Source organism: Mesocricetus auratus, unplaced genomic scaffold (genome assembly GCF_017639785.1).
Source record: "Mesocricetus auratus isolate SY011 unplaced genomic scaffold, BCM_Maur_2.0 Super-Scaffold_100009, whole genome shotgun sequence".
Taxonomy (NCBI): domain Eukaryota; kingdom Metazoa; phylum Chordata; class Mammalia; order Rodentia; family Cricetidae; genus Mesocricetus; species Mesocricetus auratus.
In genome coordinates, this window is record NW_024429193.1 from 78,756,222 (window position 1) to 78,772,321 (window position 16,100).

The 16,100-nt window shown below is 44.1% G+C and overlaps 1 protein-coding gene across 2 annotated transcripts in view; it reads left to right on the forward strand.

Annotated features, from left to right (window-relative positions):
• The first annotated feature begins 1,332 nt into the window (after window positions 1-1,332).
• Window positions 1,333-16,100, forward strand: part of Golim4 (golgi integral membrane protein 4) — a 77,498-nt gene continuing 62,730 nt past the window's right edge. For both annotated transcript variants that reach the window (XM_040752634.1, XM_040752635.1), the window contains exon 1: window positions 1,333-1,670. In XM_040752634.1, the coding sequence (XP_040608568.1) occupies window positions 1,484-1,670 (187 nt within the window). In that variant the 5' untranslated portion in view covers window positions 1,333-1,483. The remainder of the gene's footprint in view (window positions 1,671-16,100) is intronic.

Here is a 16,100-nt window from a genome sequence, read left to right on the forward strand (position 1 = left end):
CCATGGATTTCTTTGAAGTGGTTTGGAGTTATTATGCTTGTCTAACTGTTTTTAGCAAGGGTTTTTTGTTGGCCTTGAAAATGTAATTTTAAAATGTAACTGATGTCTTTCTGCCATCATTACAAGAAACACACATCGCAAAAATGAATGCGTACTCATTTCAGCCTGTAAGATTTGTTTTTAAATTATCACACTTGAAGCCAGAGCAAGCATATGAGATCATTTCTTCCCCTCTGCCAACAAAGTGATTTCCCCACCCCACGTGGACAGTGAAGTGAGCATGAGCGTCAGGGTTCCAGCTTGCTTCCTACTGTCTGTGAACACAGGCTCCTGTCCATGATGGGGAGAAGACTGGGTAGGCAGCCCTTGAGAGTTTGTGCCTACTGCGCAAAGAACACAGTGTCGGTGACTTGAGCTGAGTCTGAAGGATAAGAAGTGAGCGAGACTTAGCAGAGTGCATGCACGGCTGATTGCGGTCCTCGGCGTGTGTGCGCCCTAGACTCTTTCTCCACGTGCACTCTCAGTGCCAGGACACACAGGCACACACATGTGCAATGATCATCCCCAAGCCTCAGGCCAGGACAAGTCCCCAGAACTCCCAGGCCGGCTCCTCCGCCCATCCCCACCCACCAGGGCTCCACGTGGGCGCACCCAGGCGCCAGGCAGCCGCGCGGCCCACGGAGCCCGGGGCCTGCCCTGAGCCGAGAGGGAAGGCGCGGCCCGGGGCGGGACAGACAAAGCTGGCGTCCAATGGAACCCAGCAGTGGCTCCCCGAAAGGAGGGAGCGGCGGCTCGCGCGGGCCCAATGAGCTGGGAGCCCGAGTGGGACTTCCTCCCGGAATCCCGTTGGCCATGATAGCGGGGCCGTGGGTGACACGTAAGTTGGGTGGGAGGTGGCGGACGGCTGGAACTGCCAGATCAGTGTCACCGGCCCACCGACACCCCCAACCCGGTCCCAGCAACCTGTCCCCATCTCGCCACCATCCGGGGTGGACCGTGCGCGGAGACGCGGCTGGGAGCCAGGTCCCTTTGTTGGGCGCCCGTCCCCTATCAGTGGTAGCGACAAAGTCCAGCAGGCAGAGCCGGCGCGAGGGGCGGGGACAGCCGGTGGGGACAGCGAGGCCAAAAAGTGAGGAGGAAGGAAAACCGGGCGGGCGGCGGCGCGTGGGGACCGGCAGCCGGGGCAGCAGGCTGTGGAGTATGCGAAGGGACCCCACGCGGGCCCAGCCACACCGGGAGATCCGACGTCGCACAAGTTTAGTGGCCTCTGCCCGGGTGGCGTCGATGGCCTGGCGCCCCGCCGCGCGCGGGGGGCTGAGCGGCCGCCTCTTCCCCTCCGGCCCCGCTTTTGTGTCTGTCGCCTTCTGCTCATGCCGCGTCCGGCCGCTTCCCGCGGTGGCCGCTGCTGAGCCGCCCGACTCAGCCGAGCACCGAGGACACGACGGCGCCCGCCGCCGCCGCAGCGCGGGGCGCACGAGGGACTATGGGAAACGGGATGTGTTCCCGAAAGCAGAAGCGGATCTTCCAGACCCTGCTGCTGCTCACGGTGGTCTTCGGCTTCCTGTACGGCGCGATGCTCTACTTGGAACTGCAGACCCAGCTGCGCAAAGCCGAGGCGGTGGCGCTCAAGTACCAGCAGCATCAGGACTCGCTCTCTGCCCAGTTGCAAGGTACAGTTAAGGGGGCGACGCGCGAGGCCAACTTCGCTCCGCGCTGGGGCTGGGGCTGGGAAAGTAGCTTTGGTGTGCATGTTGGCTTTGCAGGTACCACCCATTGACCTTTTTTTTTTGGACAGCAGCCCGGACTGCTGGCCTCAGTGTGTGCGGAGAGGTAACATCTCGGTTTTCCTTTTTCCTCCCAGGAGTTGTGTTTGAAATCCACAGCACCAGCCCATTGGCCCTACCTGGCTTTGGGGGAAGAAGGGGTGGTAGTGGTGTATCCAACATGGGGTATTTTACAAGAAGCACTTGTCAAAGGCCCAGCTGCAATCTAGGCAAACAGCCCTCCTGACACATCTGCCAATACTTTCCCAAGAGGCATGCCCTGGTTTGTAGATTTGGAGAGTTAAGCAGACATTTCCTAATTGGTTCTCCTTTTCAAGGGAAAAAAATTAGGCTATACACTAGTGGCCCGTGAAAGGAACCGTCTAGCTTGTATTGTTATTATTATCCTGGTTTAATAGGGAACTGAGATGTTGGGTATGATGGAAAAGGCCACTACTACTTGACTACAGATGATTGTTTTTTAACAGGCTTGTCGTCCTGAGGAGGCCTTTAACTGACCACAGAGCTTTGTGCGAGCATATTCATGCTTGCACAGGCATGTTTTAGAGTTAGCTTTGGGAAATCAAAACGTAAAATTTCACTTTGCCAAAGGCAGAACTCGTGCAAGAGGTTCGAAGCTTGTGTCCTTCTATGCTAACACAATCACATTGACTGTGAATTTCTAAAGTCCAAATGATTCACGAGTGAGCGCATGTAAACACTTTGGGGTTCTGTTAAAGACATACATGCATGCATACATACATACATACATACATACATACATATGCTTTTAACTGCCCTCATGGTTTGTTTTCAACTCATGCAGCTCTCTCTAGCACAGAAGAAGTGAGAAATAAAAAGCCCTAGCTAAATAGTCATATGATGAGTGTCCTTGTTGATAATGCAAATACGGCTTATTGAATCTTCCTGGGTGCATACGAGCTGAAGGGGTATTCCTGACAGTGGATGTCTGTACAAATATAAAACAGATGCTGTTGCATATGGTCCAGCTGTACCGAGCGTTTTCTAGTAAGACTTTTAAGACAGGAGAAAATGATATTCTGCTATTTGTTTGGTCTGATTTGTTCTTCCAAACTTAGAAGAAAAGAGAGTATTTTTAGCTTCTTCAGGCTGCCCTGCCCCAGGCAATGAAAATATGTGGCTGGGCTTCTTTCAAAAGGAAAGCCTGTTTTGATAGTCTCTTAGATTACAAAAATATAGGTATGGGAATTTACCCGTGAGTTGTAGATGTGAGAAGAGCGAATACTTGACTTATTTACTTACAAAGTATCATGAGCTTCCATGTGGGTATACATGTATAGGCCTGCCATTTGCACAAACGTGAGGGCCAGAGGTTGATAACAGGAAGTCTTCCTCAATCCAGTGTCTCTACTTTATTTTTCTGACACATGGTCCCTAACTGAATCCTCAATACCCGTTTTGGATAGATTGACTAGCCAGCTAACACCTGGTGTGTGTGTGTGTGTGTGTGTGTGTGTGTGTGTGTGTGTGTGTGTCTGTGTCTGTGTGTGTGTCTGTGTCTCTGTGTCTCTGTGTCTCTGTGTCTGTGTACACCCATGCACATGCATGCACCACCATATATATGTATGTTCTTGTGTGGAGGCCAGAGGTCGATGTCCAATGTGTTTGTTTTCCATTCTCCACCTCATTTCTTGAGACAGCCAGACTGTCTGGCCACTGAGTCCCAAGGATCCTTTACTTTTAAGCCCCCACCCCCAGCACCCAGATTGCAAGCATTTGCCGCCATACCTGGGTTTTTTAAGTGGGTCATAGGGACCTCACTGAGGCCCTCAGATTGCACAGGAAGCAACTGAGCAACTGGCTGGGCTGTGCACCCAGCTCCTGACATCTCTTAGATGATGCTTTTTGCCATTTCCTTTAGGCTGGCAGTGCAACAGTCGCAATGATTGTGCATGAAGAAACGAGTTCACCAGCTGGCTAAAGTTTCTCCTTTTTTCAGAAGAGGAGTCAGACTCGACTTTAGCAACATCCATTTTCAGGTCTGCAGGCTGTGTAGTAATGAGCACTTTCTGATCACTTTCTGGTGGCATGCAGCTTTTGTTTTCCTTCCCCAGGACAAGTGACATTTTATCTAGTGCTGTTACATACTACCTCAATACACAAATCTTCAGGGCATCTAGCTCCATTCTTGTTTGCTTTCTTTCCTTATTTTTTGATGTATGTGTCCACATGCCGGTGTGCGTGCCTCTGGAGGCCACAGATTGACGCCCAGTGTCTTGTCTCATCTGCTCTCCACCTTTGCCTTTTGAGATGGGGTCTTTCCCTGATCCCAATTATTACTGACTCCGCTAGGCTGGCTTTAGAGAGGTGCTTGTCTCTTCTCCACAATCACTGGGTTACAAAGCCAAATGCAGGTCTCCAGGCTGAAAGGGGGCTTTACTGACTGAGCCATCTCCTGAGGCCCTCCCTCCCTCCCTCCCTCCCTCTTTCCCTCCCTCTCTCCCTCCTTCCTACTTTGTTTCTTAAGACTTGCTTAGTTAAGTGAGATCCCTTTATTTGGCTCACATAAAGGTCAGGGTTAATTTTGAGTGGTCTTCTTTGAAAACATGACTCTTGAAAAAGTCGAACAGTTTCTTTATCAAATGGTATGCATTTGTTAAGTGAACACACTTGGGTTGTCTTCATCTGAAGAACAGGGAATACTCCAGGATTCTTTGAACAGAAGTTTCTCTTCTGTGTAATAATACTCCTATAATTGGAACTGGAGGATGACATAGAAAGGCTCAGAGACCAACCAGATGACGGTCTCCACAAAAGGTCATGAGAATATGTTCTGCATTTATGTATCTATTAAGTGTCTATCATCAATCAATCTATCTCATCTATCATCTATCTATCTATCTGTATCTTCTGTCTGTCTGTCTGTCTCTCCATTTGTCCCTATCTATCTATCTATCTATCTATCTATCTATCTATCTATCTATCTATCTATCTGTATCTTCTATCTCTCCTGTCTGTCCATTTGTCCCTATCTATCTATCTGTCTATCTATCTATCTTCTATCATCTATCTATTTATCTATCTGTACCTTCTATCTGTCCTGTCTGTCCATCTATCTGTCTGTCTGTCTATCTATCTATCTATCTATCTATCTATCTATCTATCTATCTATCTGTATCTTCTATCTGTCCTGTCTGTCCATTTGTCCATATCTATCTATCTGTCTGTCTGTCTGTCTATCTATCTATCTATCTATCTATCTATCTATCTATCTATTTGTCTATCTATCACCTGTGTATCTAGCTCCCATATTAGTACCGGGCATAGGTCACATACTGGGGCAGAGGTCGTAGCAACCTTTGTTCAGTACACTGTTTACTTAACATTTGAAAGTTTCCTCTTGCTGCTTTCAAGCATGTCGCATGCCGCCCTCTTCTGCTCACAGCCTGCCTCTGGCTGCACTGGCCATTTAGAGCTCCTTGCAGGTCCCACATGAATTAAATCACATCTGTGGGGGTGGAACCCAAGCTTCAACCAAAGGTTGTTAAGGCTCCCCAGGTGCTTAAGAGCCCTGGCTCTCTCATCTGAAAGCACAGCCACTTCAAACATCCTCTCGCTTGCTTGTCCCCAAGGGTGTTTTCATCACCTGTCCTGGGCATGTGACTAGAAGCAGGCTGGTTTCTGGACTGTGTTCCAGTTCTAGCTCTGCAACTTTTTTGTGAAGTTGGGCCTCATTTTTTCTTATTTGTTAATGGCGATTAGAATGCCCTCATTTTATCAGGGTTATTGCGAGGACTAACCAACATAATTTCCACGGAACCCTTAGCAAAAGCCTGGAATACAGTAGAACTGTGTGGTCGTCAGGCTCCCCCTTTGAGATAGACAATCTGTTTACTTTTCTCTTCCCAGCTTGGCCCTGGCTCAGTTTGGAGATCGGCTAAGTTCTCTGTGCGGTTATCTACCCTCCTTTGTTTCTAAGCAAGCATCAGAAAAGAAGATAAGCTGATGTAAGCCAGTGCACTTCGCCTTGGAGAAGGATGGCTCTTCCTTGACAACCTAAACACAGAATTAGGGTTTGGTTACTGATTAACACCTCTGTATTATGTCAGATTAGCAGAGGTGTGCAGCTTTGGAGGTAATAACTGTGTGTACTAAGATCGGGAATAAGATGTTACTAACACACATTTAATAATATTAACTCTATTTCTCTGGAACACTGGGCCACAATATGACACTGATGACCAGATACCCCTGAAGAAAATTTACACGATGTTTCACATACTCTAAATTCAGACAAGAAGGTCGTAAAAATTTAAGAAAAGCATTTGAGAGTTTGGTGCTTCTAGGCATCCCAGTTGTTACTCAAGTTTACTTACCCTAGCCTGATAGGAAGTTAGTACATTGTGCTCTGGCCCTTTTCGTTTTCCGTAGCTCCCACACTTGCTCTAAAACAAAAGCTCTTCAGTTCAAGTCAGGCTCTTTACAGTCCTTCTTCTTTCCTCCTGGTGCCCGGCATATGATTGGTACTCAGCTAACAGCAGGTGTATACCAATAGATGTTCTTAATAATGGTGGGTGGAGTAATGTTACTTGATACTTGCTAGTGAGGCAGAGGACATGAACTTGCTATGCTTTTCCCCAGCTGTGTGACCTTGGACAATAAGTTAACCTCTCCATGGCATTGTTTCTTCTCATATAGTTATCAAGATAACTATGTCATAGGCTTCCATGTGGTCTGATACCTAGTGTGCTATGCTGGGTGAGTGGAGCTCGCATTTGAACTACCATTGACGGCTTCTGGGCAACAGAGTTCTTCACAGAACAGACCTTGATAATTCCATCCTTAGGTATGCAAGTGTGGACAGTGTTTGGAAAGTACAATCATCTCTATGTGCATAGTTAAGGCTTGTAACATCAAATAAATATTGATTTTAAATAGTCATCTGTATTAAAAATATGTCTACCACTTAAAAAGACATGCTTTCCTTAAAAATACTGGTGGGGTTGAAATGTGACATGTGCCTCTTGGGCTTAGGTGTTTGAAGAGTTGATTGGTGGCAGGGCTGGTAGCAGGTTGTGAAGCTTTAGAAAGTGGGTCACTGTGTGGAGAGAGTGAAGGTTGCAGCCCCCTCCGATTTTATGGTTTGTGGGATATGAGGGGTCCCTGTCTCCCTGCCCATCACCTTGTTTTCCTGAACATGTTCGACCATGCTCTTGCTAACTGTGAGGCAAATAAATCCTTCCTCCTTTAAGTTGCATCTGTTACGGCTTTTGTCAGAGCAACCAAGAAGGCAACTAATAGATGTCGATATTATAACATATAAAGTTCATTCCCTACTTACAAGATAAAACTTTTGAATACCTCATGCAACTCCTAGTAAAGCATTCTGTCTCATGTAAATGATGGATTCAAGAATCTACAGCCACATGCCGTGCTTGCATGAGCCACTCCTGTGAAGGGGAGTGTGCCTACTCTGTGATAAGGGAAACACTGGTTGGGCATGTCAGAACAGAGCACGACACAGAGGCTTCTAGTGTGAGTTTCAGAGAGATTGAAACCTCACCTTGACTTTGCAAAGAATATTGTCCCATAGGCACTGTCTGAGAGACTACGAGGGCTGGAATTGGGGAAATGAGGACCAGAGATGATGTGGACCAAAAATCAGAGCTTTGGCGAAGAACTAGACTCGGGGAGAGAGTGGGAAAGGGATTAGTAGCAGCTGGTGAGTGTTTAAGACATGAGGATTCTTCCTTAAAACTTGATGTCTTTAAACGGTAGAGAAAGAAAGAAAGAAGGAAGGAGGAAGAGTGGGCTTCAAGGTCAGAGGATGCATGAAGGCCACTTTCTATTTCATTCTTCATTTTTTGACCCTATTTTGGGGAAGAAAAATATGTGAAAGCCTTTTATACAACTGTGACTAAAAATTAGTGCTTTGCATTTTGACCAAAATCTGCTTGTGTTCTTTCTATCATAGAAGACAAAATATATTCATGACTTTTGTTTCTAGGTAGTTTGTGGGGCTCATAGCCTCATTGAGAAGTGAAAGTTCCACGTGTCTATCATAGGATCAAAGAAGAATGGAAAACCACTCTGCTTCTGAGCATAAATTTGTTCTGGTAGAGTCTATTTGCACATCAAATATATTTAATAACCTTCATTGAGTACCCACCATGCCAAGACACTCTGTTGTGTACCACTTCAGACTGCAGAAGAAGTCTGGGGTTTGGAGGGGGAAGTACCTTACTATGTCAAGATGGGGTCTAATGAAAGCAAATGTGGAGCCCCAATGTAACTTCCTGTCTGGGTTGCTTCTTCCATAATCTTAGTGCTTCTGGTGATGAAATAACAAGAGAAAGTCGTTCCTCTGAAGATTCAAGTAAAGTTTAGACTAAGAAGTAAGAGGTTTAGGACATGGGCTGCCACATGACTTTAGTTGTTTCCAGAGTTGATTTTAGGTGAAGCAGATGCTGCCTGAAGTAACACTGGATCACATGGTACAAAATTTACTATTCCTACTCAACGTTTTCTTGACAAGTCATGGAGAAACTCTGGGTTTGGTGTTAGACTCTCTCTCCAAGACTCAGAGTCTCCTGTTTCATAAAAGGAAGCCTACTTCAGGCAAATAGCAGCCTGGGAGCCCGAATTTGTTTTATGATATATAATCTTTTAATTAAACAATCTTATTAATTGCCCATCATTAATGCCGTGCACATCACACTTTTCATTTACAGGGCAGTGGGTCAAGTTTTCTTTTCAGAAGTCTGTTGTAGGGGAAGACAAACACTTGGCAAGTCTTCCCTTGGCAGGTGTTGACTGGCCTGGTGAGCATGCGTGTGTGGAGGCCTGCGTGCTTGGGGTTAGGAATGCAACTAACTGATCAGATCTGAGAGGAACACAGAACTTTGCAATTCCCCAAATTCATTCACCTTCTGGTTCAAGCTGAGCCTAGAGCCAAATACCATGGCTTCTAATTGAAGGCAGCATTGCCCATTGCCCTGTGCTCCCTGAGGACAAGCAACATCCCCTTCAGTTCCAGTTCTCATGGCATTGCTATTTTTGAACAATGCTGTGAGTTTCTGAATGGAATGTTTATGCTCTGTGTTTTCATTGGCCCGTGAATGCTTATGCTGAAAACGTGTCTGTCAGTTATTGCTGTTCACTAATAAGCCTATACTAAATGACCTCATAGCCTAGAGGGACAAGGCAATGAGATAAGTCACTCTGCGGCTGTCTGACATTTAGAAAATATTTCTGTAACTATTTTTCACACATGAAATGCCACAATGTGATGGTGTGCAGAACTCTAAAAGACGTGGTGTCATTGTGAAGGATGGGCACTGTGACACATTTGAATGATGTAATTTGCTTTCTTTTGAGGATAAGCGAATCAACAAATTAGAATCACGTTAGGGGAGTCAAATACTCCATCATCTAGGTTTCACTTCATTTAACACACACTTTTTAATTGAGGTTTTTGTTACAAACCGCAGAATCTTTTATAAATAATGATCTTCAGGAGAGCTTTGATGTTGCTTATGAGCTCTCTTAAAAATAGGTACAATGCTAAAAATAAATATAAGCAAATTACAGTTGGGCAGAGGGTAATTATTTGGTTACATAACTTTGAATGCAACAATGTATCATGTTTATATTAGGGTGATTTTATGTTATAAATCTAGTATGTGTGACACTGATTCAACTACTCAGCCGTTTTGTATGTATGTCTCTTTGTGTGTCGGGAGGGCAGATGGGTACAGCATGTGCCTGTCTGTAGAGGTCAGATGTCACCACTGTACTCAACTTAAAAAAAAAGTGTGTGTGTGTGTGTGTGTGTAGAGAGAGAGAGAGAGAGAGAGAGAGAGAGAGAGAGAGAGAGAGAGAGAGAGAGAGAGAGAGAGAGAGATGGGTGTGATGTGTGTCTATGTGTGAGTCCGGGTGTACACGTGTCACAGCATGCAAGCAGAGGCGACAGGACAACCCTGGGCATTGGTCTGCAATGTCTATCTTGTTGAGGCAGGTTCTTTGGCTTTATCTCTGTAACACACTATGCATGCTGGCCTTCAGACTTGTGGGGATTCTTCTGTTTCTGTCTCCCATCTCACCGTAGCAGTGCTGGGGCTACAGACGTGATCCACCGCATCTGGCTGCATGTGGGTCCCGTGGAGTCCGACTCAGGTACTTATGCTTGTGTGCCCAGCATTTTCAGTTGCTGACTCATCTAGTGCTTGTCTGGTTTATTTACATGGGTTTTGGGGGCTCAAACTCTGGTCTTCATGAACGCTGTCAACTTAATCACATATCTAGCTCTAGTTGGCCAAGCTTCTCGTCAACACCCAGAGAGATTTTTAAATAGACTAGAAGTTCCAGTTAGAGGTTCTGATGATGGTGTAAGACAAATTATGCAATATTGATGTCAAGGATCACTTTTATCCAGGTCAATGTGCCACCTATGCAACTTCGAAAAAGCAATCCGTATTGTACAGATGAATAATGGCTTAACATTCAGAAATCATCCAAGTGCAGTTTCTGTGGACGAGGCTCCTTGGGTGTCCTCTGATACTTTAGTATAGTCTTGAAGTTTGGTCCCCCTCTCCTTTGGAGGATCAAAACTAAGGGGAAATGGTCAATTCTTAACACCATCAGCATCCCGAAGACAGGCAGGAAACCCTGAGATATTTGCATTCTGAAGTGTCTGTAGAAGAGGAACAAGGAAGTCACAGCAACTCTGAACCCAAGCTAACACACTCAGTTAGGTCCCCAGGCCTGCCAGTCACTATCCCAGTATTTAGTACCCTTAGGCTTCTGGCTGTTCTCTCCATGTCATGCTTCCTGTTCCTGCTTGCAACTCTGGCTCTGCCACAGTATTCCCTGTCAGGGAAATGTTTTGTCTCTAGTCTCTGCTCATTTAATCCCCTCTCTTTCCTCTTCAACCCAAGCTGGCTGTATTTCTCCTGATAAAATCTTCTCAACGATTTTGTAAGTTTCCTGTGGCACTTTGTAAAATTTTGTCCTTTTGAGGCTGTCCCATCCCCACAGCCTCTAGACAGGATTCCTTGGGTTTGTGCTCATGCTGGGACAGGTGAGAGGCCGCTCTCTTAAAGGTCTGCCTTTTCCTTGTGCTCATCCATAGTCCATAAAACTTGTTTAAACCCACGTGTCTGAAAAATGTGATCTGTGACACTCTTGGGAGGTCATGTGGCATGGCATTCTTTTTTAACGTTTCCTTGACCTTAACAGAAAGGTTTTGTAGCTACAAGCTGGGCTTGTATCTAATGCCATGGTTTTCTTGTACTGCAGTGGTATGACCTTGTTCTCTGGTCTGTCATTTAAAAATAGGTATTCATTTCGTTGCGTGTGTGCAGAATCCATGGAGGGCCATCAGAGTGTGCCAGATGCCCCGGTACTGGATCTAGAGATGGTTGAGAGATGCCATTTGGGTATGAGGATCCAAACCTGGGTCTTCTGCAAGAGCACAGAGTGTTCTTAACTACTGAGCCATCTCTCCAACTCTGGTGTTGTCTTTTTAATTTTACAACTGTTTGGTTGTCTAGAGAGACTGAGAATCTTCAATTCATCAAGTCATAGAGATAGTTATGGAATTTTCTTATTAACAATCCTTCCATAGATTTGCCTCTTCCCTACAGTTTATCCTAACACAATAGAAAGAAACCTAGTAACATTTTAATATTTTTTCTAGGAAATCTCCTTAATTGGATCTTTCAATTCGCTTGACAGTTTTTACTCTCAATACACTTGCAAATGACTGGATCACATTATTACATGGAAGTGTGAGCATTGTTGAAAATACTGTGCTACATCATGTCTAATATCCAGTGAACTTTTTCTTACATTAAAAATGGCCACCCATCCATCCATCCACCTATCCATCCATCCATCCATCCATCCACCCATCCATCCACCCACCCATCCATCCACCCATCCATCCATCCCTCCATCCATCCACCCATCCATCCATCCACCCATCCATCCATCCATCCATCCATCCATCCACCCATCCATCCATCCATCCATCCATCCACCCACCCACCCATCCATCCATCCATCCATCCACCCACCCACCCACCTATCCATCCATCCATCCATCCATCCATCCACCCACCCACCCACCTATCCATCCATCCATCCATCCATCCATCCACCCATCCATCCATCCATCCATCCATCCATCCATCCATCCATCCACACATCCATCCATCCACCCATCCACCCATCCATCCATCCATCCATCCACCCACCCACCCACCTACCTATCCATCCATCCATCCATCTACCCACCCACCCACCCACCTATCCATCCATCCATCCACTCATCCATCCATCCATCCACCCATCCATTCATGTAACCATATATTATCTTAAATTTCAAACTTCTCTGAACCATGTGACCCAAACAAGCACTTTGATTAACATACACAATTCTAAGCTCATCTCAAAATTAAATATTTATTTATTTTTGTGGCAGTGTCTTACTATGTAGCCCTGACTAACTGGGGACTCATAGATATCTGCCTGCCTGTGCTTTCCAAGTGCTGGAATCAAAGGCATGCACCATCGTGTCCAGTCTCCTACCTTTACATTTTTATGGTGGCACCCTACTCTTAATCCTGCATTAATTATGTTTTTGCAAAGTACATTATCCCCAAACTAAGTTGGTTCTGAAAGATAATCATTGCCCCAGGGTTTCTGGAGGAAGTGAGTGAGTCCCTCACGGCCATATTGTTAAGCAGGATTTGAGTCATCTCAGAATTTCATTGGTATTGCTGGTGCCTTCACTCCGCTTGTTGGAAGGCCTTGGTAGGTTTGCTTGCTATTTTGAGCTCATCTGGGCCCTTCCACAGTGCTACCTCAGAACATGCTAGCCATAAAGAAACGCTAGAAAGCCAGAAAAAGTGAAAAAGTAAAAAAGACAGGCAAAATTAAGGCTACATGGAAGAAAACAAAACTGTTCACCTTGGTTCGTGTTTCCTGCTGGTGGAGGGTCAGAAGCTTCAATGCAACAGAGTCAAGCTTGCTTACGAGACCAACATTCCCTTTTCCAAGAGATGTCTCCAACCAGGGTGTCATAAACAACAGAAGAACTATGCTTGTCTAGAGCTAGAATGCTTATGACCTCTAAGTGTAGGCATACACACACACACACCTCCCTCATCCCTCCTTCTAAACAATGTGTCTCATGAAGCCTCATTTACGCAAAGGTAACACATTAGTAGAAATAAGCAAACTCGCTCATACCCTTGTACCTAACTTCTGAACTTAACTTAATCTTTAAATCATAGTGGGAATTACATCCCTTGAGCGATGCAACTTTAGCCCCAGACTCACATATGTAGTTCTTATAAAGATGTCCCCATGTGACACTTGTAAGAAACCTGGGACCACACTGGAATGAGTACTTTGGTTCCTGTGTAGTCAGGTGCTCACTGCTGGCTCTTATGTCTAATTCATGCACGATCCCTTGTTTCTGCTTGAAAAGCATGCTAGCGTCACTCATGTGTCTTTCTGATCTGTCATGAACTTCTTTCCTGTGACATATTCAAAGCTTTGTTTTTACCTGAACGGAGTCCCCGTAGGCAGAGCACCTCAGGCTACCTATAGCAGTTCTGGCTGTTTATCCTCCAGGTACCCAAGATGAAAGGCAAGGTATTTTTAGTAACTGGATCCTGAAAGTCATTTCTCATCATTTTACCATATTCTGTTAGTTTGAAATAGACTGGTAAGTTCTGCTTACAATCAGGGGAGCATGACTGAGGGGTAAGGATAATAGAAAATGAGGGCCAACGGGAGCTAGCACAATATAAGAGTTGTTTAATTATTGGTTGTTGCTATTGGACAATACCATTAAAGCCTAAGCCATCATGAGATGGTATTTATGGAGCTCTGCCTGGATACCAGGCCCTGTTCTAAGTTATTTTCCTGGATTATCTGACCATGTTTTTGGAAAAGTATTTTAATATGCACTACCGATGTGACTGTTAATTAAATTTGAAGCGTATTAGCAATAAGTGGGTACTGAAATCTCACTTTAGAGGGCAAGCGTTTGATGTTTAAACCATTCAGCCTGAGAAAGTGAAAATTTGGTGTGACTGCTTGAAGTGTAAACACAGATTATAGACTTTTGCAGTAAATATTAAAGGGGAAGGCACCACATACCTGGAAAGTTCCAAAGCCTCTTAGTAACACGTATGTGAATATTTGCCACATATATCTGTGACTGGATTACTTTGGCAGCAGAAAGGAAAACAGTGTCTTGTGTATTCATAGAATATGATTTTCATCTCTTTCTGGCTTGTGGATTCCAGTGCTTGGTGAAGATCTGGTTAGTAGAAGCTCTTTACTTTATGGAATTTACTGGTCTTAGAAGGGTATCTTTTACTTAAATAAATAGCATTAGTTGCATGACTGGTAATTTCAGTTTGTTCATTTACCCCTACTTTGAAAGTTAAGTTTAAGATTTTCTTTTAAACAGTCTTATATAATATTAATAAAATCCAAAGTTCAGTGTAAAAGCATATTAAGGGAACACCTATTTGATGTTTTCTGAGTAGTTATAATTCTAAGTTCATAGTTTTCACATTATTCTAAACACATTTTGATAATTAAGAATCTGTGAGAAAGGTGAGCTCTACTGAACTTTCTAATGTATTTTATTTTTTCTCTGTTGTTGGCTGTGCTGAAACGTATCATCTGTTCTTACCAGGTTATTATCTGATGTGTCCTTTATCTAAAAGTATTGTTTTACTAAGTTCTAAGTCATCATACAAGGGAATGTATTTTAGTATAGCATTTTAATAAGTATTAAGGTATATTTCAGGTCTGATGAGACAGCTGAATGGGTAAAATGCTTGCTGTGTGTGAGCTTAATGGCCTGGAGTTCAAATCCCTAGTATGCACTTAAAAAATCAGATGCAGTGAAACATGACTGTAATCCTATTCCTGAATATCTATTTCTGATCTCCACATGTATACACACACATACACACACACACACACACACACATACACACACACACACACACACACACCTATGAGGTTTGAGAGGTTAGCAGATGGTATTTTGTTAAGTTGTATGGTGCCACGTACTCCATTCAAGACCCGAGGAGAGTTGTACTCTCATTTCTGTAGGATCTATTATTCTACATACCAGATAGCACTGGATGTATCAGACTGTTGCTACAGTACCAGCTGACCCTGGTCTTTGACTTGTTGTGGTATTAACACGGATAATTTAGATTCCTCTGTGTATGTAATCTTCTGTTCTGTGTTCCAGAAGTCAAAATTGGGAAAAATTCTCTGCATGTTCTGCAATATTATATTAATATTGTATTAGGTTATGTGCTGTGGCTTTTAGAAAGACTGACATATTGTATTTTTCTTCTTATCTCTATATTTGGCTAGGGTCCACCTGGCTTAAGCTCCAGGATGCTTGGTTTTGTTGAAATTGTCCATGGAAGAAGTAGCAATTAGTTAGCTGAGATGATGGTATTTATGAATGCATGTGAGATCTTGTATGTAAATTCCAAGAAGTCAAGTCACCTGAGGACTTCACAAGTATGGTGTTGCAATCAGGGATTTTGGGGTGGGGCTGAGTCTTTATAAAGAAAGTCTCTGTTCTTACACTTGGCCTCCAGATGTTCTCCAAACACCTCCAACTTCAAAATAGCTGTTGCATAAGACCGCTATCAGTGTCTGACCTTGTAACCTTCTCTTCCTTAAAGGTGACATTCACGCTGTGGGATCTGTGAGAGTCTTGAGCTATCTAAAGCTATGTGTCTGTTCTCTATAGGAGCCCCTGTCTAAGACAGAAACCGATGTTTCAGTCAAATCCTAAAAGCATCAGTGACCTGAAGATGAAGACCTGCTGCTTTAGGGCAAATTCTTCCTTTTCAGGTTTTTCAAGTGCATCTTAGAATTTTACCTCCGCTGTGTCCAGGCCATAAACGCATTAGACATGGCTTCTGAGGGCCTGAATTTGTGATGGACGGTTAGTGTTTTCTGTTATTCATTAACCCAGAGCCCCCATTCCTGTCCCCAATTAAATAAGCATCGTGATGAGAAATTTGCATGGAATTTAATGAACTGACTCCCTAGAATTGATAAGTAGCTGCTTAGTAATTTAATAACAATAAGAAGTAATAATGAAAGAATTGAAATTCCATGAAAAATTTATTCAGTCAAGTGATGTTATTTGGCTCGAAAACAAGCTACTGTGTTATTACTATTTTAAATTTAGGAAAGCTGCAAACACACAGCAAGGTACTGTCAAAGTTAAAACTGATGTCCACTCTGCCTATTTTATAACACAGGTTTCTTACTAGTAGATCAATCCTCAGTTTC